The 24033-nt window shown below is 36.1% G+C and overlaps 1 protein-coding gene across 1 annotated transcript in view; it reads left to right on the forward strand.

The window, feature by feature from the left end:
* The window catches only part of ITGA9 (integrin subunit alpha 9), a 196102-nt gene that overhangs the window by 127122 nt on the left and 44947 nt on the right, over positions 1-24033 (forward strand). Inside the window, exons 17-19 of the mRNA XM_072412135.1 lie at positions 2056-2132; positions 7493-7643; positions 22758-22844. Of these exons, the coding sequence (XP_072268236.1) occupies positions 2056-2132; positions 7493-7643; positions 22758-22844 (315 nt within the window). The remainder of the gene's footprint in view (positions 1-2055; positions 2133-7492; positions 7644-22757; positions 22845-24033) is intronic.

Here is a 24033-nt window from a genome sequence, read left to right on the forward strand (position 1 = left end):
TTCAATTTGAATTTCCCGCACACGCGCCGACGTCATCGCGCACGCACGCACAAGAAGCCGGCCGGCTGTTTTTTTCTCCGCCGGCCGGCTTCTTGTTTCAGAGAGCACCCGGCGCTGGAACGAGAAGGACGTGGGATCGCGGGACCAGGTAAGAAGCCGGCCGGCAGCTGGAACACGGACCCGACGCTGGATGAGCACAGCGGGACCAGGTAAGTGGGATTTTAATATAGGCGAAAAAGTACGGGGTTATCGAAAGTTGCAAAAAATTTTTGCACGAAAAAGTACGGGGTTAGCGGTTGGGAGGTTAATGGTGCCAAATATCAACACTAACAACACGGTATATGTTAAAAAACAATTAGTTGCAATTTATTATACAATATTATAAAAAAACTTATCACAAAACGATAAATGCTTGCAAAATGCAAATAATGACAATTCAGTAATCACATAATTTGTAATGATACACAATACCTTTTACAGTCCTTAACGCGTTTTACCAATAGGCTTCATCAGAAGGACAGAGCATTATTAGTACCGCATCTATGTATTTGTTCAGATTTGTTAAAGATTCGGGTTGGTATTATGTCATTCAAGAAATGATGTTGGAAAGCAAGAATATTTGTTTAAATACCATAACACAGACTTTTCTTGTGCAGTTAGGAGTGATGTGACCCCATAGAATTGTAGGTAGTCTCTTTTAGTGCACCACACTATATATAATCAAAAAGATAAAATATCACCTTTTGCAGTATTGTCTTCAGATTTAGAGCAAAATAGAGCACCTTTTTGTTCTTTAGTTGTTAATTTTCCTGGGGTCACTCTTTCACTGCTTCCTGTCTGAATTTTAACTGAAGCCTGCTGTCTCATGTTTGGACCATCCTGACACCCCGTTGCTATGGGTGATCTCACAAGTGCTATTGCCATTAATGAAGCAGGTGCCTAACATATTTTTAGGTGAGAGTTGTTATTGGGAGAAGAATTTGAACATACTGAAAATTAAGTGCGTATTCCCTGCCCCAGATAATCCATTATCTGGCCATGGAATAAGATCATCTTCCCACCACTCATCTTAAAGTGTGCAATACCATAAGAGTTTTGCTTTAATATGCAGTGTGATATTCTCAAAGATTATAAAACAGGAGAAAGATTCTCTTATTAGTAACACACAATACGTTTATTATCACAAGACACCACTCCACTTCCATGTAGTCCTTAACATGTCAAAAGTGTATACTTCTACTGTCTACTTCTGCAATACCTCACCCCGCACTTTCCCCTTCCGATTGTTTACATTCCACAGAGGGACAGACATTTTTTCAGATGTTTAGGCCACATTGACCCATCCTCTAGCCAGGTAACAAAACAACAAACAGCAGATACTTCTCTAAACCATTGCAATGGCTTTCATACCTTACTAACACAATGCAAATTATTTATAAAAATCATGCTCCAATATCCACTAAACATTGGATAAGGTTAACTTTTATAGCTTTTTACCTAATATTAAACTACACACTCATTTGGAATAACCAAAATAATGACATCCACAGCAAAATAACACCAGGTGTCAATATCCTGGCAGTACATGATGAATATCAGCTGAAACAGAGTGCAGTTTCCAAAAAGCTAAATGATCCATACTGTTCTCACTAAATGCTAATGCAATCATCTATGTCAGTTTTTTTTTATCATTTTGAATTTTGTTTTATTATTTTGAAATGTCTCTTATATTTTTGATGGATCTGTTATCTATTCGTAAAGAACTTGCTTTTCACACATTGTAATCTCTGAGTCTGAGTTGCATTTTACTTAGAATAAATTGAGTTTGGTAGAAATGCCTGCTAACATTGATCACTGTTCCCTGAGATAGTGATCACATTAAAATCAAACTTCAAAGTCACACACACAAGAGTGGGAATGTTGCATTCTGAGTCTGATCAGCACTTACTTTAACATTTTTACTGAATTTTATTACTTCTGGTGAGCAATTGTTGGACCTTCTGTGTAATGGTACTTTTTATTCGGTAATATTGTAGTATTTTTTATTCCTTCCAGACTTTCTTTGAAAGAAATTGTCGCTCTGATGACTGTCCTGCTGATTTACATCTAAAAGGTCAACTACTGCTTTCAAGGTAAGTGCCGTCTTGTTCAGTGATCATTAAAGGATACTACAAGCATTTATGGTTACTAAAAAAGTGTCAGTTTCAGGGATTCTTTGTTTTTGTTTTTTTATGTGTACTTATGGCTAGTAGAATATATTACTATTTCTATATTATTTTATGAGCTGACCTTTGTAATTTGAAAGCAGAACATGAAAGTAAATCTCAGCAGCGCATAAAGTTTAATTGAGAGAAATCTTAAGGCACTGCTAGTTGTCTAAATTGACAACGAGCAGTGTCCTAAGTTTTCTTTTTGAACACCTTAAAATATGGGCAGCTCTGATATTTAAAAAACGTCTGTGCCCTTCTCTGTGCCTTCTGCACGTCATGATTGGTCAGTAATGATGACTATCATAGTTATGGAGCAATAGTGAGTTTTACACTTAAAAGCAGAGAATGGATTTTGTCTACACTACAGACATCTCTATTTTTTTTTTAGTTAACTGTCATTTAAATTCACGTTGTTTTGTAGTTGTTGTTCTGGTTGCAGTTGTGTTTATTGAGATATACTGCTTATTTTAAAAAATTCTATGCTAAGATGTACGATAAAACAAGTTGCCAAACAATCCATTGAGCTAATTAAATAGCATCTTTCTGCAAGGGAATGTCAGTTATAACACATTGCTTGCCCATGCAAATTAATGTAGGAGCTTGGAAAGTTAAAGAGTGCCCCCTAATGGAATCTTAAATGTGCATTGTACCACAAACCAACACTTACAGAAATGTAACAGATTAGTTACTAATATAAAAGCAAATAAAATAAAATGAATGTGGTTTAGTTTCTGCATTGTCTGGATTGTGGGATTGCTGGGTGTCTTCCTAAACTGCCTACATAAGCACCAGCAGAAATGTGTTCTGCAAAAAACAGCTACTGATTTCATACAGCAGTAACATTTCTGAAAAGGGAACTAAATACCAATCACTCATTGGCAGTCATGAAATTTCTTGTATGTTGTATGCTTTCAATTAATATAGAAAAAACAAAATTAGTACAATAAAAATAAAGTTAGTCAGAGTTGGAATCAGAGTCAGAGGAACTATAAACTGTTGAGTTCAAAGTTTTATGTACTGACTACACAGCCCAGGCTTTAACACACACACACATATACATACACACGCCATTTTTGTGCGACTCAGTAAAACATCATTACTTTTTACCTTCCAGTGCAAAATTTACAAATAACTTTCCACCACCATGTCCTGTTAAAAAAATTAAAAATACAGTTTTGGTTACCTGCTTTTTACAGACAAATTCTTAGCAAGTAATATTTTAAAGGAGCTCCAAAGGAATTTAGCATAATTGCAGGACAAAGTTTTTGTAGCTGCTGAAACATCCTGACATAAAATATCCAGTTCAGGGTATGCACAGTCATACTGTGCCTAAAGTTGAAATCAAAGCAAATAATTAAATGCACAGATGAAATACACATTTGTAGGAGTTGTTTTACCTGCCAAAGGATTTGTATTTCTTAAACAATCAGAAAAAATACCCTTTTATCCATCACATTATGAAGAAACAAAAACACACAATGATTAAAATAATCTACAAACATGGAATAGCAAATATTTGAATAATTGATTCCACTGTATGGAAAAAAGGAGTTACTAAGCCCCAAACTTAGTTACTAACCCCAAAATATTCAAGTAACCCTTGCAACAACTTGTGCCAAAGTTCATGCATCTACACACTAGTAAATCAACCATGGAACAGCTGAAAATGAAGAAATAAAGGGATATGGGCAGTCCCAGTCAAAGCCATGATTTGAGAGCCAAATACAAAATGTAGGCGATTTATAAAGGGGTGCTCAAAGAAAGTAGCACAAACATATTGTAATTGCAAATATTTTCATGGAGTAGTGGTCAATTCAAAACTCTTACTATTTCTGCTACTGGTGTAATACCAGCTCATGGGACTTTCCTTATTTAATTATATAATTTATATATATTTTATATCATTATTTTAAAAATTTCCATTGGATGTTCATGCTTTTATACATGTGTGTATGTATAATGAGTAACAGTCAAGTGGATGTATTATATATATATACCAGCAAAACCTAGTAAGGGAGTAAATGTATTGCCACTGACTGTTCATATCAGGATCTGATTGTATCAAACCTAATTAAAAGCAAAAAGTAATTAAAAATATAGCATTGTCACTATTGTATTTACATGTAATTCATCTCTGTATCACATTATTTTGTAAGAAACTATAGTGTTTGTGAGCAATAAAGCACTCAGCATCAACCAACTTTGAGCAATGATAGAGAAAGAACCAAAGGATACTTAGATGTATGAAATAGTGCTGAGTCCACACTTTGTAGTTATTTGAGGAATCCCAGTGATGTCATCCCTGATGCTATTGAAATTTATGATGAGCTTTGGTAGCTCTGGGTTTTGCCTTCTAATACTGCAGTGGTGATCTATAGCATGTAGATAACAGCAGATCTCTCACTGAAAAGGAGTATGTGTACTCCAAGTCTACACTAAATAAATGTTTTAAAACACGAAAAATAAGTAAAAAATATATTTTTAAAAGGAAAACAATGGAACAAACCTTGATGACATCTGATGAAATCTGACCATTAAATTCTGTGCAAACATGTTTTATCATTTGCAGTTCTTTTTCAGTGAGTGCATTGTACAGTAATATCAAAATAAAAGTTCTAGTATCAAAAATAAAAAGTTCTAATGAATTAAAGAGTGAGTTTAGAGTATTACCAGCATGCTGTGTTGAATGCAAAATGCACAAAAATAAAATGTTTATTTATTCCTTTTTGTATTACCATTTAAGAAATGTTTTCTTACTTCCTGTTCCAGTGACAGCATACAGGAAATGAAAAAGAATCTTTCACTTGGGATATGGCAACTAATCAGATACATTTTAATGTTCTGTCTTGTAAATGACTCAAGAAATAAAAACTAGTTTTTGCTAGTGTAAGGAGACTATACTGGGTACAACAGAAACAAATTCCTGTGTTATAGTTTATACAATCTGAGGATTTATCATAAAGTTGCAGTACATTTTGGCTCATTCACTTAAAGCTATTAGGCTACAAATAAGTTTTTATGTACCTGGTATTATACAGACTGTGTGCTCAGTGAAATTCATTTTAGAAGGGATGCTTTTACATTCTGCAGGGACCACTTTATGACTTTACAGTTAGTATGGAAGATTTATAGCAGATGCTGAAGTTGGCTGGCATGCTATGTATTTGTAGCATGAGCTATACATAACAGCTAGCTTAATCTTAGTTCTGAAAGATGAAGAAATATCAGCTTGCTCCCCAGCAGTGTCCTTTCTTTCTCATTGAATGGATTGATTACTTCCATATGTCCTTTTTCAGGCACTCTTTTTAACCTGAAATTCGGTATAATTGTTACCTATACCTAATAATCAACCAGTCATGAAAACTGGTGTATTGTCACATTCACATATCTTTCTATCTTCATATACTGTACTGTATAGTTTATTTCCCATTCACATTGGCTGAGTGTTTTGTGATGTATTAAAACCTCCCAGTCCTCATAAATGTCATTGCATTCTCAGGCATAAGTATTTTATTTCAGCATTTTTATGTTGATCCAGAACCTGCAGGGGGCTAACACCTGGCCCCTCTGCAGGAATGTATGAGTAGCTATAATACCAGTTGTGTGTGATTATTTAGGAGGACCTTCCACCTGGTTATAAAAAAATCAGCAGGTCCATATACTGTTCCTGCTGCATATTAAAAAAACAAATATCTTGCAGTCTATAAGTTCCAGTGCTGTCTTCCTTGTTTTAGATGTCTTTGCAGATTTTTTTTCTTCCATACCACCATATTGAATTTAGAATTCAGCTGTCACTTTTTCAGTGTCACATATTTCCACAGCTGTCCCTCTGCTGATACACTGCAGCCCCTTTTGATGTGCTATTGTACACACGTGAGATCGGCAAACTGGGGGTAGATTGTCTTAAAGCCCATGGGCATATCTACATTACTTATCCAAGGATACTTTAGGAAAGAATACTCACATGCCAAGCCAAGTGTCAGCAGGGGTCAGTGTAATGAAAGGGCTGGCTTAAAAAAAAAAAACCCTATTGACCCTTTTATCCCTGGTGGCCATTGGTTCATTGTTCTGCTTATACATTTATTTTAATATATAATATAGATTCTGTATATCAATTTGCTATGGCACTGATTTTTTATTCAACCTAATTTGCCAAACCCATGGTAGGATAACCTGAATATTTTCCCTAGACTGATTCAAACTACATTTTTAGACATGTGAGACATACCAGGACCGGAACACATGGAAGCTGGTCAGGAATAATTAGACAAGTATGTCCTTGCAAAGGGCAAATTGACACACATTAATAAATAACCACAGGAAGGGCGGAAACAAGGTGCAAACAATGATGACTGAGGCAAGTCAAGGATATACAAGATAGGCTGGAGATACATAAAAATGAAACCTGGCCTATGACAATGTAGATAAATGGAAACCTAGATTGTGTAGAGGAAAGTTACAATGCGATCCTGTGTTTTAGTAAAATGTAAAATGTTTATATATTAAACTGCAAAATTTTTAAAATAAAACAACATTAAAAAAGTAATATAGGTGGTATACAAAAAAATAACAATTTATACATTCCAAATATTGATAGTTCATGCAGTACGGGAAAGTACTGTAAAATAATTGTATCCTGCAACTCAATATAGTTGGGGGCCACATTATCAAACAAACAAACAGATTATTAATATTAGCCAGAATTTATATAGTGTAGACATATTATGAAGCACTTTTTAAAGTCCATTGTCATATCACTAACTGTTCCTCAAAGGGGCCCACAATCTAATGTCATTAAGATAGTCTAAGGACAATTTTTGAGAGAAAGCTTATTAACCTCAGCCGCATGTTTTTTTGGGATGTGGGAGGAAACCACCCAGACACAGGGAGATACAAACTCCGTTCAGATAAAGTCCTGTCTGGGATACGAAACTGTGACCTAGTGCTGCCAAGGCGAGAGCGCTAACCACTGAGCCAACCGTGCTGATTGTCTTTGATCTGTAGCACTGACAGAAAACTGCTGTTTTTTTAAAAAAAAAATCTGCATGTAGATACACTAAAGCTGTCATCAGGTTTTTGAGCCCCTGTGCACTTTTAGTATAAATTGTATCTGAAGGAAAATCAACACCAAAAGCATTCCAGTCTAATACAGGGCTTTTCTCATACTATAAGATGATTTAGTGGTTTCCAGGGTGCTTTGAGATGTTTTGTTACATTTACTTATACCATAGCAGAAAATGTGCTGTAAATAGAATGTAACAATTTTTCTTTATTTGTTACAGCTTTGACTCAAAAACTGAGTATTTGGCATTGGGAGCTGTGAAGAACATTTCCCTCAATATCACCATCTCCAATAAAGGCGATGATGCTTATGACACTAATGTCTTCTTCAATTTTTCGAGGGAGCTGTACTTTATTAAAATGTGGCAAGAGGTAAGAAGCTGTTTGGATGTTAATATTGCTATTCTTTTTTATATAATATTGTACAGCACTTTTCTTTCTAGAAAAGCTATCAAACATACAGTATGTTCTGAATGATCGTTATTCATATGAATTTAAAGCTGAGAGAAGAGCACATTTTTAAATTGTGGGTTTTCTTACCTACACATTCACCTAGCAGGTTGATAATATGTTGGAACTATAGCGCTTGTCCCATATAGTAGGGATGTAGCATAATTGCATGGGTTTAGTTGAGGGGATTTCTTTTTAAAAAGTTACAGGCTTGGGCAGTTTAATCCCTCTACATCTGTGGATAATGGCTTTACCAGACTACTCTTAAACTGCTCCAGATATTACTTTTCTAGCAAGCATCACTTGGTAAATGATTGGCTGCATAGTAATAATTTGAATTTTTTCTCAAGCTGTTTTATCAGTTAAACCTTATTTTGATGCACTGTACCACGCATTGGTTTTAAGTCTGTTCTACCAAACCCCAGTGATGATAACAGTACCTCTATAGAGCAAAGGTGTCTTAAAGACTTCATGAAAAAGAACTAAATGTTTTGTCAATTGACCATTTATCCTTTTTATTGGCTCTGACACAGAGTCAGTTTTTAGTATTTGCCCAAACTAAACCAGGGAGTCAACCTCCAGTGAGTAACATCACTGTAGGTAATACATGATAAAACAAATTAGGCTGAAATGATAATATTTATCCTGAAATATGCAGTCAAACCAATCACTTTACTTACAGGTAAATCCATGTGTCCACTGTAACTCATTATTATGTTAAAAGTATCCTGGATCTTGTCAATAGCCATAGGAAATCAGGAAAAAATGTGGTCTTAATCTGAATGGATTTACAAGTTAGTTGAAATCAGCTGCTTTGTGTATATTCATACTCCACATCTAACATCTTCAGGTATTTTTGGGATTTTTTTTATACAATGCGTCTGGAGGAAAAGAACTTTAATCTCTGGATAAGGAAGGGATTCTTCACTGTAAGGTCTGTGAAAATGTGTAATCGGCTCCCTCAGGAAGTATTTTTAGCAAATTCTATAGATTACTATAAGAAAAAGCTGGATGATTTTCTTGACGCAAAGAATATAACTGAGTATTAAAGTTTTAAAGTATAGAAAACAGTGACTGTTGATCCATGTTGAGCAAATTGAACGAGGGTTTTTTTTGCCTTACTTTAGATCAACGATGTCTTTTTTATCTGTAATATGTTTATTTCCCTAGTGGTTGAACTTGATGTCTTTTTTCAACCTAACTAACTGACTATTAACTGATTAATTTTGCATTGCTTTACAGAGTACATAGATGTATCACTATTATGTTAATGATATGTGGGTACCTGGATGATCCAGCAAACCTAGAATGGATCTGGTCCAGGGTTTAAAACATTTGCTTAAAAATAGCAAAATATGTTTGAGAAATTCATTCCAGGTTTGCTGGATCACCCAGGTTCACTGATGAAAGTGTATCCTCTCCAGCCTTGGAGATCTTCAATAAATCAGGCTTTTTGTGTAAGAACTCTTGCTGTGACTAATATGAAAATTACTACTAGTGTAGGATATTGTGTATATATTAGGCAAAATAACATATTCTCCATCCCCCATTTTCTTCCCCCAAAATCCCTCCATGCATCCTTTCCACTCCAAAGTCTCAGGCAATATATACATTTTAGACCAAGCTCTAACTAAAGATAAAGGTCTTTGAATGACTCTAGGCTTTAAGGGCACTGGTGCAAAAACCTGTAATGGCCCAAGAGCAGAAAAAAGGTATACCAGCCACATTTCAAATGGCAACTTGAATGGAAAGTTCTTTTTCATAACTGTCAAAGTCACTGATTCATGATGATTGATGTACAAATTACATATTTCATCGACATAGTAGCAAACCCCCTGGTCTCATTTTCTTACTGCTACCACAAACACAGCACATCAACCACATTTGCTAGCTTACATTCCATACTTGAGTCAAGTCCCCACATCTATCATAACACATATCTTATTCAAAAACCATATCACTTTTCCAGGCTGCCATGACATAAATCTTCATCAACATAAAAAAATATTGAGTGGAAAGTTTTGCCCAATGCTGACAAATTCCTGCCTTCTTGATTACCTTTACCATACCTCCAACTTTTTCCTTTTCTTTCTAACCCGTTTAATTGTGTAATTAACAACACTATTTATATAGTAACAGGAAGTAAAGAAACATGCAACCAAGGACCGGAACACCCATATTCCAGGTAAACGGGAGTTAGGAATTTTGGTTCAGAGATTTTGCTGATGGAGTGTCCAAGGCATATAATTGGTGCCAGGGACTGATTCCACATTATTAGTCTCCATCTATACTAAATATCTTTCCATGGTGAACTGATCTTTTAACACTTATTTTAATTTTTTAGGAAGTTATCAGAATGTAGTTGGATATGGTAATTTGGTAGGACAGCAGTTAATACGCAACATGCAGCTTTTTTTAGTATCCAATCAAAAATACATTTTCATTGGAGCCTTTTTATAAGATAAGGCTATTTATTTAATTTCTCTAGCCTATTTGAGATCACAGGTCTTTTCATTATGTTGTTTTTGTGTGGGTCCAATCTACCTTTTGTTAGAAGATACTCATCTGTCCGGCAACCCCGTTCTGTGCACCATCGCAGTATAAAACACCGTTTGTTCTGTCTAGCAATGTCATTTACAGCAGCCAGGAGAGCTAAGATAGCAGCAGCCCCTGCTTCCCTTTACTCGTGCAGCCTGATGTATTTATGGCATCCCCAGCATCTATTGTTAGGCTGCGCACAGCTGAAGGGGATTCTAGAGGCTGATAAGCTCTTGACTCAGTCCTGCACTGCTATTGGCTGCTGGGACTTTATAGCCTCTCTGCTCCACATCACTATTGCCTGTTGTAGTGTATAGCTGGGCTAATCTGTGCTGAAGTGTGTTTTCGTCTGATTTACTGTTCCTGACCTTGCCTGTTCTTGACCTATTGTTTGTATGCAACCTGGACCGACCTTTTGCCTGTGAAAAATATAGTAATTTATAAATATGTATGGTCAATAAATTCTGTGTAACTTGACCACTTTTAAGTAGAGGTTTGGTAGAACCAAGTAATAGAACTTTCCAAATTTGACTTAATTATACTTGAATTCTACTTAAATATCCTTATCAGACGGTTAAACCTTTATACACCAGGGAGTCTAACCCCCAAACTTAACCCAAGGGTTAGGAATCAACCTCATTACCAGGTACAGTGTACAGCTCAGCAAATACAGCCAGCTGCCATGGCCCTAGTCATAGGGTATAGTGTAGGGCTCAGTGAATCCTGCCAGCAGGCGATGACAGGCCCACCATACAATATACTGCCACTTCCCTATCTGCTCCAATCACCAATAAACAGCATTGTTCACCCACATTCTCTTTTCATCATCAAGCTTAGTGGCTAAATAAATGGCCATGTTTTTTGAGAATAAACAGTTTTATGTTTTAGAGACTATGGATTGTAGTTAAATCATTATTACCTCTATTCTATAAAAATGTATTGCAAAAGTATGTTAACCAGCAGTGCCAGATTAGAGATAATTTGTATGTCTAGTTTTATATGTGTTTCTGATCTCTCACAGTAACACCTTTAAAAAGACTCATGTTTCCCTTTACAAACACAAATAAATGTTCTGATTAAAATGTGTGTCTGCATGCAAAGGTCAACAAGAGCTGCAGACACCATGTTAGTTTTGGACACAACTGTCTAGGCTTTCATTATATCACATTTACCCTTTCTTCATTCAGGGCCTCCTTGGTATGTACTGTATAGAAGTATTACAGCTAACAGAAAGAATGTGTAGTGCTAGTGCATAAAATATGTAGTTATGTTTTTCTTTTTAAATTTCGCAGATGTACATGTGCAATTTGCAGTTGGCCATGTGTGAATATTATTGTGACAAGTATGGCTCCAGTTTGCATTGAGATCAATTATCACCTAATCATTGGGCAGGATAGCTTATAAAACATGCATAATAAACATACATTCTTAGATTATTTTTCATTTGTAATAGGACACTGAAATATATACTTTTTCTCATTAATGGACATTTAAAGCATGTTGCGGTCATTCAGTTTATAGAATATTGTGCCATGTATACTGCACATCCACTGCCGGTAAAATGGAGAAAAATTAAAAGGTACCTTTTAAATATGCTTGAAAGTGTTTGAACACCTATTTTTTATATTTTGAAACCATCACTACTTCCCACCACTACATTTGTCTTATCCTATTGTGTGTAAATTCCCCCACCTACTAGATTGTAAGCTCTTTGGGGCAGGGTCCTCTCCTCCTGTATCTCTGTCTGTATTAGTCTGTCATTTGAACTGCTATTTAATGTACAGCGCTGCATAATATGTTGGTGCTTTATAAATCCTGTTTATTAACCACCTGGGCGTTACACTGAGGTCTAGATTTCTGTACCAAAAGCGTTACAGGTTTTAATGAATTTTTTTTTTTTAAATTGTAGACCTGTAACTTACAGAAATATGTCCGAATAGGGGTCTAGTAGATATCATGAATATAAAAAATGTTTGAAACACACAATCATGTAAAAAAAAAAAATACTTTTAATAAAATTAAAATACACAAAAATCAGCTTAAACAAGAATACATAAATAAATGAAAAATACTGAAAATGCGATAATTCGGTATACTGAAAAATAATATATTTTTCTAAAACACCTCCCTAGTGTCCAACCGTCCAACGTCACATACCTATAGACAAAACCACATATATATATTTTGTATTATTTTGTATTGAATTGGATACAGAACTTCGTATTGAATCCAATACAAAATATTTGAATTTCCCGCTACGAACCCCATCGACGGGCCCACGCACGGACATCATCAGGAATCGCCGAGGGACGCGTACGCGAATGCCGGGTATTCTAAATCTTTCCAAACTTCCATGCAAAAAGTGTAACATTTTTTGCATGGAAATTTATTTTGGATTGTAGGCTCTAATTCACCGAATTACAGCCTAACTCACCGGAATATGTCCAAAATTTTATAAATTTAATAATAATTTTTTTTTTATAAAACATAAAAAAACCTTTAAAAAAAAATCTTAAAAAAACTAAAAAAAAGTTTAAAAGTTTGTAATGTACAGTAGCTTATATAATATTTATATAATACAATTATATATATATATTGTATAAGGATTTCTTTGTATTGGACTCAATACAGCTTTTTTGTATTGAGTTCAATGCAAAGGAACTCAATACAAAATTTTGAATTTCCCGCCCCGCCTCCCTCCTGCGCCGACGCATGCAGCGACGTCACTGGGAAACCCCGGTGATCGTCACTGCACTCGCCGGCTGAAGACAGAAGACATCTCCGGAGGAGCGGAGGGAGAAGGTGAGTATTTTTTATTTTTTTCGATCGACGCTGGACAGAACGGAGGGAGAAGAAGCCGGCCGGCTTCTCCTTCCCGGAGAGGACACCTGACGCTGGAGGATGACGCTGGAACACGACGGATGGACGATCGCAGCGGGACCAGGTAAGTGATCCATAAACCCGAACTTTTCTCACTGTATTTTCATACAGTGAGAAAAGTTCGGGCTTAACGAAAATTGCAACTTTTTTTAGATGGGAAAAGTTCGGGCTTAACGGTTGGGAGGTTAATAATAATAATAATAATATTAGATGATTGCCTCCACTGTTGAAATGTTCTTTAAAACACAGACTCTGCTTCAAGTGCTTTGCTAAAATGTGCAGTCTTGCACAGAAAACCCCAGGTTTAATAAAGCTTTCCAGGACTGGAGAAAATAGACAGGGTTGCTGGATCACTCAGGCTTTCCCATGATAGTCTATCTTCGCCAGTCTTGTAGAGCTCTGATAAATCAGGCCCAATATCTGCATATTATTGCAGGCTTACATGCCAAACTGTCTCATTTCAACCACATCATTCTGTCATTGCATGCTGACATATTCTACTATAAACCTGTTTATGCAATACCCTTCCATAGGACTTAATTGTAGGTGTAATAAAGTGTGCCGCCATCTTTCATTTTTTTCTTATGATCTCTGACCTTGATTCGCTGTGCCCAGATGATGTTGATTCATTCGTCGTTCATTAATTTCCGGCACACACAGGGGAAGTGCAGCTCAGCTTTATAGTTCCCTAGCGCAATCAGGCAGGTAAGTCACATTATTGCAGAAGCGACATCCCCTGGAATAATGACCTTGCCCCATCATGAATAAGGTTTCTCCAAAGAGCCAGAATGCATGCATGGGCTGACATAACCAACACATATTTTTGTAAGTTTGAGTGGGATCTTGTTGTAGGAGTGTAGGGTAGGGTATAGAAGTTGTGAAGTCATTAGCCACAACTACAGATTGTTAAATATATTATGCATAGTTCTTTTAATGTTGAAATATGAACAGTATTATAGGCAGTTGTGACTTAAGAGCATCATTTCTTTTGTCCCACTAACTCGTAGCATTCCCTTTTACTGGAAATGTTAACCGTGTCTGAGTCTTTTCCTTTTTAGGCTTCAGGCTGGTGTGTTGCCATTCTGTTGTTGATAATATTTCATGTTTCTTAGCAATTAATTGCAAGTGACTGTAAGCAAAGAGCACACGTTATACTCCCTAAAGCTAAAGCTAGAACATAGAAATATGGTCCTTCTCATACACAAAAAAACAATTATCCAGTTAGCAGATCACAGTAACGTTTACAAGTTGTCCACAGGATGCAAAAATACAGATCAAAAGTATGCTTTTTGGAGTATAAGAAGCTTTAAGAGATTTTCTGGAAGATTTTGGAGACAATAAAGTTAACTTAACACTCACTATTCAATGATTCACAATTTGGCTTATTTTACAGTGGTAAACATGTGAAGCAATGCACTTATTGTATTTACAAACAAGAAACATTCTTAAAGTACAGAACACAGAGTACTGTACTGTACAGAGTACAGTGGCAAGCTCCTTATAACCATAATGTTTGCAAAATGCAAAGTACTAAGTTATTTCTTACAGAATGATTGTGAATGAGCATTGTTTGCACTCCCGTGTGACTGCACATGCTTTGGGTGATAATAACAGTGATGTAGTGAAAATAACCTTTTTTAGCAATAGTTAAATAGCTATATCAAGCACTTTATCGCTATACAAACATAGCAAACATGACAGAAAGCACATGCATAACCTGGATACCCATTAGGCATTGTAAAATACATTTAATATTTAATAACAATGAATCATTTTGTATATTTTTATTTCTACAATTCTGTTATATATACAATATGTATGTAACATTTAAATATTCTGAGTTTCTGGAATTTCTACATTAGTAGTAATTTAAAATATAAAAATACTATATGTAAAGCAAATGTATCATATTCAAATTTTTAAGTGCAAGTTCTCTTTTTTTTTTGATGGTTTAGACCAGGGGTCGGCAAACTTTTATGGCCATTTCAGGGGTGAGCGGGAACACACTAGGCCGGACTCTGAGTCTCGCCATAATGGCTCCGCCCCCACCAGGGAACGTCCCCTGAAGTGAAATCCCTCTCCTCCGTATGCATTGCGGAGGAGAGGGATTTACCTTCAGGTAACATTCCCTATTTACTGCGGCGGCAAACATATCAGGCCTGCCGCGGTAAATAGGGGAGCCACAGCAAGAAGGCGGCACCAGAGCTCCGGCGGCTCTGGCTCCGGTAGTTCCTAAGGCCCTCTGGCAGATCCGGCATTAGGCCGGATCGGCCAGGGGGCGTTAGACCGAAACGAACTACCAGCTAAGCCAAATCAGGCCTAAAGGCCAAGTTTGCTGTCCCCTGGTTTAGACCAATGTATTGTAAAAAAAAAAATCTAGTTAGGCAGTATTGAATCTGTAATTTGCGAATTTCAGACAAAGAGTAACACTAGTGCGTTAACTGCTAATACTAATAAGGAAGTAATATAAAAGTGCTACACTTAAAAATCCCATTCATTTTATTTATTTCTTTAGTTGTACTACTGCTAGGTGTATAGATCACACTGTAAGTTTGTCATAGAGTTTTATTTCCTGGGTGGAAGACATCCATTATCATCTAGTCCCCTCCTGCCCACTTACTGTCCCTTGTCCACACCTTTTATTCACTGGATAAGTTTTTTTTCAGTAGTAGATGCTCACATGTCACTGAAAATTGATACATGTGTATCCATTGTAGACAGATTTAAACAAAAATGTCACTTCAACACATAATATTAATGAGCTAATAGTTATCCAGGAAAAACTACAGCTATGTCTGTCTAAGCCCAACTCATGTAACATTTTACAGCATGATTGCAAAATATTCCCTACATATGGGAGGGTGGGTCTGCTTCCTGAATCCTGTGCTATATAGCTTATTTTCTTTCTGCCTAATTTAATACCAGTTAAATTATAATTTCCATTACAGGTTTGAACCTGATTAATGTTTAGGAGAATCTTCTCATCTTTTGCTGCTTTTTTAGACTTTTTACATGAGACAGGCAGCAAGTAATCTGCAGTGGGAGTGTTTGCAACTATCTATCCTACTACCTTGGATAACTACTGTAAAGGGGTCGCCACTTTACTAAAAAAGGAGTGGACTAGTATAGTACTTCTATACCTGGGTGAAAAACTGAAATCCGAGTCAGATCAGTTTTTGGTGCATCTGTTAATATGCAGTAACTTTTTTGTGCAAGAACTTATTTTCCAAACAATGTAATAAACATAGATCTATTAGCTCTGCAGTGTTCCTTTAGGCATTCAAGCACAAGTTTAAGTGGGTTTAGTGGTCTAGACAACACATAGGATATCCTGTGTCATGGGTTGACCTGCACGTCCTACGTGTTATGGAAGTGAAAGAACAGACTCCTAACAAGTCTGGGTGTAGTTGATCTGTCTAGAGGGAGAAAGAAGGGATGCATTATTTGAAGCACTGGGTCAGTCTGCTTTGCTTGGAATGAATTCTTGTACTGTAGAGAGGTTGGTAATAGCAAAATGAACAAAAAAAAATCTTCCCACTTTACTAATATATTGTTTCTCACTGATGCTGTTCTATAAATTTGTATTTTATGTCAGTGAGGTCTTCCTAATCCAGAAATAGCTGTATTTGTAGTAAAGTGTCAGAATCAGCACTTAAGCATGAGTGTGTCAAGTATCAGTGAGCTCCATGAAAGCAGGGTGTGTCTGTTATACTTTGTAATGAGATCATGGAATATGACAGGAAAAGGTACGCCTGAAGCCAAAGAAAACGTCATTTCTGCAATTTGCTTGCTTTCAGCTCTGTTGGAGATATTTTAACAAATATTACAGTAGAACAATAAATGTTATAGTTTCAAGAATAAATTAAACTGTAAGATCATTTGCTATTTGAAAAAATATTGTATTTTGCTACCATATATATGTTTGCTAGGCCATTTTACAAAGAGGTAAAGAGCATGTGCCCCAGGCTCTTGATTTAATATTGTGGTCACTGTTTATTATGTTCATTGATAAAGGCTGGAGCTTGGACATTTATTCTGCAGCTTTATACAGATGTCAGTGAACTGTCCATTTTGCTCAAACTACAGGTTAACATCTGTAACACAGTCATACCCACAGTGAGACTAATTTTGGGGGAAGGTTAATTGACCAAGCAGTACATTTTCTACATTTTGAGATACAATTCGCTTCTGCAATAAAACATACTTACCTGCCTGCATGCAAACTTCTTTTCTAAATACACTGAGCTGTGCATGCTCATCCTTAGTGCAAGATGCCAGGATATGCCAGATATTCCGACATCCTCTGAATGATCATCACCCCAGCCTGACCAATCAAGATGGATCCAACACCAGGAAGAGGAGAATGGTGGTAACCGTGACGGAGCGTGGACAGGTGAGTGTAAATAATAAATTGTGATCAGGCAGGTATATTAAAGAACCTGCCTGACCACAATTTTTTTTTTTATATTTAGTTCAGCTTGAAATAGGCCAAATGTATAAGGAGGAGCTGACATCCTTTAAGTATGGCTCCAGAAATAAAAAAGGGAACACTCAAAGGGCCTTGGGAGTCATCATGTATTTTTCAAAGGAACACTTACCACTGCTGGCCATGTATACATAAAGTTCCACCACGACTGTAGCTGGATACAAATGACCACCTTGAAAGACCAGTGATCAACTGGTAACTGATAGCACAGACTGTCTAGGGTGTATGTTTCACAACATCAAATAACAGCAATTAATCGTAAATGACCACACAGAGTTGCAACTGTGTGTGATTAATTGTCACATACCACTCCGCAGTTTACTCCATCAGGGCCCAATGTTTTATCTGCTAGCAATTGATTATGGGTCATCTGTAATTCATTTCCATTAATAGTAATAGCATGTTTAAGATAATAGTTGCTGTGTAACTCAGGCTTTTTGCTGCTAGCTATGTTTATATACTGAGTTGCTTCACAATTATAAATGTCAGTAGTTTTTTTATATTAAAGCCTGTGCCTTGGATCTGAGGTACTTTTGCTGGATTAACTTCTTCCCATAAATTAGGCATTTCTGGCATTGAGAAATCCCTGCAATCTATGCTGGGGGTGTTTTTTTAAACATTTATTTGGATGTGCTCCTAATGGGATACTATGACTAAAGAACATTGCAATAAAATGACATCTTTTACAAGAAAGCACAAAAGAGAGGCAATACTATGATATCATGCATGATTCCCCATATGACTTGTGGAATAAATTCCATGTGTTAATGCAGTGGAGAAAGCCAGGCTCTGGTCTTTTATTATGACATTGTAATATTGTTTGTCCATTGTGTGGGTTACACAAGTTGTTTAACTCTTTCCACTCTTCTTCTTCCTTCCTTTGAAACTCAATTTATGATACACAGAGGTCTGTTAAAGCAAATTTATTTAGTGGAACCTTCATTAACTCCTCTATGCCAATTGCTACTGCAGAGGTGGTCATCTTACTTCATATATGGGGGAGGGAAAAGCAGCCCCTTAAAATCACCAAGGGGAAACACTTGAAATCCATGAATGCAGAACTACAGAAAGTCAGGGATGGCAGGCATACCACAAGGGATGATCAGAGACTGCAGTCAATTTACAAGGGATGGTCTAAGACACATTCTACATGGGTTGGTCAGGGACTCAAAGGGGTTTAGAAGTTGTTAGAGACATGCCTCAGGAGACAACAATAGACTTGAGGCATTTCATATGAAACTGCTAGTGACCATTGTTATTAAAGCTCCTTTAAAAACCATTCTTCCAGATCTATGCTCCCTATTGCACCCTAAAAATTACTTGTGCCATGTCTGATATTTCTCACAGCAAGTTGAACCTGGTCTAAAGATAATTTATAGAGATTACACAAGAAAGATAAATAATACAGAACATATACACTGCACTAAGAATAGAGAAATGGATATATACTAGTGCTACTAATTAGCACTACTAGTGGTAATAATCTAAAGTTGTCTTTTGATCAGTATTTCTCCTCTACCATGTGTCTATAATAGCCAGGGATTTATGTTTTATGGACAGCAAAGTCTAATCACTATCAGCATGCAAATAGTCATACTTTTTTGTTTATATATGGTAGCTATATTGTGTAGTTGAATTAAATGTTAAAAAATATTGAAATGCTAGTTCTAGCATTTTTTGGCAACATTAGTATATTTTACCAATTGTTTGGCAGCTTTCATCAAGCATGTATATAATACCTACTCATCAGTATGAAGATAAATCATATTTTATGCATATGATAAACAAGACCATATTTTACTTTTTAGAAAATAAACCACCTGTGAACATTATTTGTGCTAAGACTTACATGTAGTATGTTAACATACTGGCAAAATGAATAATTTTTTATATAACTGTAATTATGAATAAACAAAATGCACACTGTTTCAAACTTCTGAAAGCCTCTTTGTGTAAATAGAGGATTCAGAAAAATCCTAATTTTTCTGTTTGCCGTACTTAAAAAAATATGTTATATAAATTTGATTTTCAGCGGCCACAGTACACCAGATTGGCTGCAGACTCTGTAGAGAATAGTTTATAAGTCTCCCAGGATTTTAGAATTGCTGGGCAAGTGTGATGTTTGATTAGATATTTAGATAAGACTAGCCAATGCCAAACACTTTAAGCTTGTTGTATATTTCCATTCTTCTTTTATTTACCAATTGTTTATTTTATGGCCATGCTCTGTCAAACAGTATTTTTCAGAACATAATTTAGCTTGTACTTAGCAATGTACTAAACTCAGTCCATGTTTTTTAACTAAAATGTTAGAGTGATGTGAAAAAAATATAAACAGCTAGCTAGCATCTCTCAGTGTGAGGTTTTTACTGATATTGTTCAGTAAAAATAGAATGAAACCACTTAAAAGAACTAAACACATCACTATGAACTGCCCCTTATACACCGTAGCCTATGACTACTAATAGTGGGTGGGTATTGGGTGGTGGTAACAACAGTCACTCTTATTTCTAGTATTTTTGGAGGCTTTACATCCTTTCCAGTGTTGGACATTATAGTTGTTTTGATAGTGTCATTTCTCTTTCCAAACTAATAATGGAAAACTCATAAATCTGTAAATCATTCTGCCTTGGTAATTGCTGTCTAAATAATAGCTCTTTATACACCAGATGAAAGTAGAGGGCATTTTTGCTAGAAGTTATCTCCTTCCTCCCAGGAGGCGGCTCCTTCCGTTTAATTCTGTGAGATGAAAGCTAGAGTAAATCTAGCACACCCTCATAAACAAATGAAACACATACTATATAACATTTCATTTAACACATTTCCCACACAATACTTGTGATAGAAAAAACTTATTGGTCATAGCGATTTTAAGCACTGGACCCATTTTTAATTAAGTACATACAATAATGCGTTATACGAATGTTAACAGATTAGTGGGTAATATGGATTTGTAGCAGAAATTTGCAACTAGTTAATGGTATGTGACTCAACAAGATCTCTTAAAAGGAATGTGTAAAAACAAGAAGGCTAGCTGCAGTTAATAACATTTACCTGGAATTGTTTTGTTATAGTAAAGAGGTTTCACTGTTTAACCAGGACACTTTTTACATTCTAATGAGTGTCAGGTACATACTTCAGCAACAGTTACCATGGAATGTGTCAAGACAGATTTTGAGCATCTATGAATAGGATGGGGGAGATTTAAGTTGTGGAAGTACCCTGTTTTAGGTACATAATCCCAACCAATGTCAAGAAGTTAGCCTGGGTATTAATTGACTTATATGGTTGAATGTGAAAATTGTTGTTAAATTTCCAGGGTAGAGATGGTAAAGTTGCACCAAGGACCTGACCCTTGTGTAGGGATGGCTTGTTTCAGTTTGACGCTCTCATTGCCTTTTTCTTTATAATTTTCAAAGAATGGACACCTATAGCAACACCATAAGGTTGGGGTTATGTAATTAGGCTCCACAACTTTCCACAAAGGTATCATTTTTGTCTCTTACCCATTTTACACACCGTTTTGAGATTTGACATATTTGGTATCTGTTTACTCAATACAACTTTATCTTGTACACGTGTGATTTTTAATAGAGTATAAATTTTATTTGATGTTCTTTTTACTAAAAATATAGGTTTGCTGTGCAGTTTCACAAATATTTTGCAACATAAATATCTGCAACTGACATTTTTCTCGGCTTTCATAAAATATATATTCTGATCTGAAATTTGAAGTTTAGGCCTAAAATCTGCATGAAATGTACTGTAATGCTTACAAGGTTAATGTAGTTTCACATCACATTATTATTTAGTATTGTCTTTGCAGCCCAAAAATACCAGCCAATAGTGAAAGACGTATGTTTGTTATACATGACCAGTGGGAACTCTATTTATTGTATACAATGGCTTTCAGTCAGTTACCAAGGCACATAACAAGGTATTTCCCATTGGCAGGGGATTATGGGATGAAAGCCAATATTTACATTAATTACCATTCATATTTACCTTCATATTCAGTTTCCACCACCCCTGTATAACATAAATACGCTCCATATTGGTGTCTGTTAGTTGCGAACTTGAGTCTCAAAAATGAAATCATAATAAAGGACATCAATCTACATAGGTTTAACACAGGTTTGCCCTTCAAAAGGTCGTTCATTAAACTCAAGAACATTTATTTGCCCCCATTTGCACAACTTTCTATAATTTATAAATTGCCTTTGACTTAATTTGTAAATGTTGCTTCATTTGTATAGAACAAGTTTTTAAACCCTTAGAATAGTAAATCAATAGTAAATTACCTAATGACTAATCCCTCTTAAATAATGGTAAGGCTGTGAATTATTTAATAAATAAACAGGTACAATTACATTAAAATGGTAATTCTCAAAAATAGATCCACTTTAATGTACAGAAAGCAGATGCTTTCGTTTTTAAGTCTTACATGCATTTAATTAGGCAATTAAATTGGATCTAGTAATGGGATGTCGCTTCCCATAGTTAGGATAATTTGACTTTGGTGGTCAAACACACTTTTGTTTAATATATATCTTTATATGTATCATTGTTTGAACAGTGTGCATGTGTTGGGGACATGATGTGTTGTTTCCTTTTTTTGCCTCTATGATAACAATGTTACAGTGTTTTCCTGGTTGAGTTGAATTCAATGCTCATACAAGTTTGCTATTGTGTATTTTATGATTTCTCACTTCACAAATATTTATAATAATAATTATTAAAATATGCAATCTAATTTCCTGACAAAATATTTGTATTTCTGCTCATCATATACCATGGCTCTCAACAGTGGGAGAGCAGCAGCAGTGGGACCACAGTATTAAGTGATCTATCTTACATGGAGTGCTGGACTTTTTTTATGCTCGTGCATCAAAAATCAAATGAGCATATTTCCACGTCTGGTGTCTCCTAAAAGAAATACAGAGACTTAAAACTAATACACCATATAGTCTGTGCAGTGTAAATATGCAGAAATGATCAAAAACTCAGAAAGTAGATAATGGCTTGTTAGTATGCAACTGAATTTGTATTTAGCCTTTGTTTTTCACATTAACTGTGATGGGACACTAATCTGACACTAAGTTCTGATATTTTTTTATATTTTCCTTTAATAGGAGGAGCAGGGCATTGCCTGTGAATTGCTGGATGAAGACTATCTCAAGTGCAGTGTGGGGTTTCCATTCATGAGATCCAGGACTAAGGTGAGATGCCTTAAGATAGACTTGGAAGCTGAAGCCATTTGATCATAGAAATTATCACTGGTTTCTAATACCCCAGGTTAATTCTAGCAGGTCTCATTAACTGTACACATGTCTAGTTTACTCCATGTGAGTTTTGCGCTCTTTTAAATATACCCAAAAAAATTTTTATTTTGGAACATTAACATATCTTAATATAGAGCTTTAGATCATTTAGTGCATAGCTACTATTTTTCTTTGCAAACAGCCATTAGTCTATGAGGAGTGAAATGTAACTGTTATATCATCGATATAGTGGGGACCAGACTTAACAGCACTCTGTTAACTGCTTTTTGAAAAATCAAGGTGAGAGAGGATAAAGTTTCATCAGTGAAGCTGGTTGATCCAGCAAACCTGGAATGGATTTCTTCAAAGCCACTTGCTATTTGATAGCATTTGTTTTGAATCCTGAAACAGATCCATTCCAGGTTTGCTGGATTATCCAGCTTTACTGATGAAAGTGTATCCTTTCCAGCCTTGGAGACCTTGAATTAACCAGGCCCATTGTGACTGTGTATATGTATGTATGTATATATGTATATATATTTATTTATAGCACAGGGAGATCGCTCATGGTAACGGGATGCTTACTAACACATACACTATATCAGTACTGTTCCACTCACAGTTTTGTAGTACTGTTTGGCCATTGGCTTTCCTGGAACCCTCTGGCTCTGTCTCAGCCTGGTACCCTCTGGCTCTCTCTCAGCCTTGAACCCCTTGGCTCTCTCAGCCTGCAGTCCACTTTGGCTCTCTCAGTCTGGAATCCACTTTGGCTCTCTCTCAGCCTAGAATCCACCCTGGCTCTCTCTCAGCCTCTTGCTGACCACTTCCCTCAGCCTCTCTGATCAAATTCCCCTCTTTTTTTGCACCTGAGTGCAGGTGCATATGTCCCAGTCAGGATTGGGTTGGGCCAAAGAACCCACGCTTTCACTCCCTTGGCCGGCTCCAGGTCCCAAAAGAACCTCGTCTCTTCTTCAAAACCTATACATCAATTAAAACTTTCATTTCCCCGGACCTTTTAATGCACTTTACCTGCCATTTTTGGGACACTGCCCCTGATTCATCAAGCAAAATCTGATTATCGCGCATTCGTATTAGCGATCCGGAATCGTGCGCGATCGCGCTATTCAACAACTGAAAAAGCTCGCGC

Source organism: Pyxicephalus adspersus, chromosome 5 (genome assembly GCF_032062135.1).
Source record: "Pyxicephalus adspersus chromosome 5, UCB_Pads_2.0, whole genome shotgun sequence".
Lineage (NCBI taxonomy): Eukaryota > Metazoa > Chordata > Amphibia > Anura > Pyxicephalidae > Pyxicephalus > Pyxicephalus adspersus.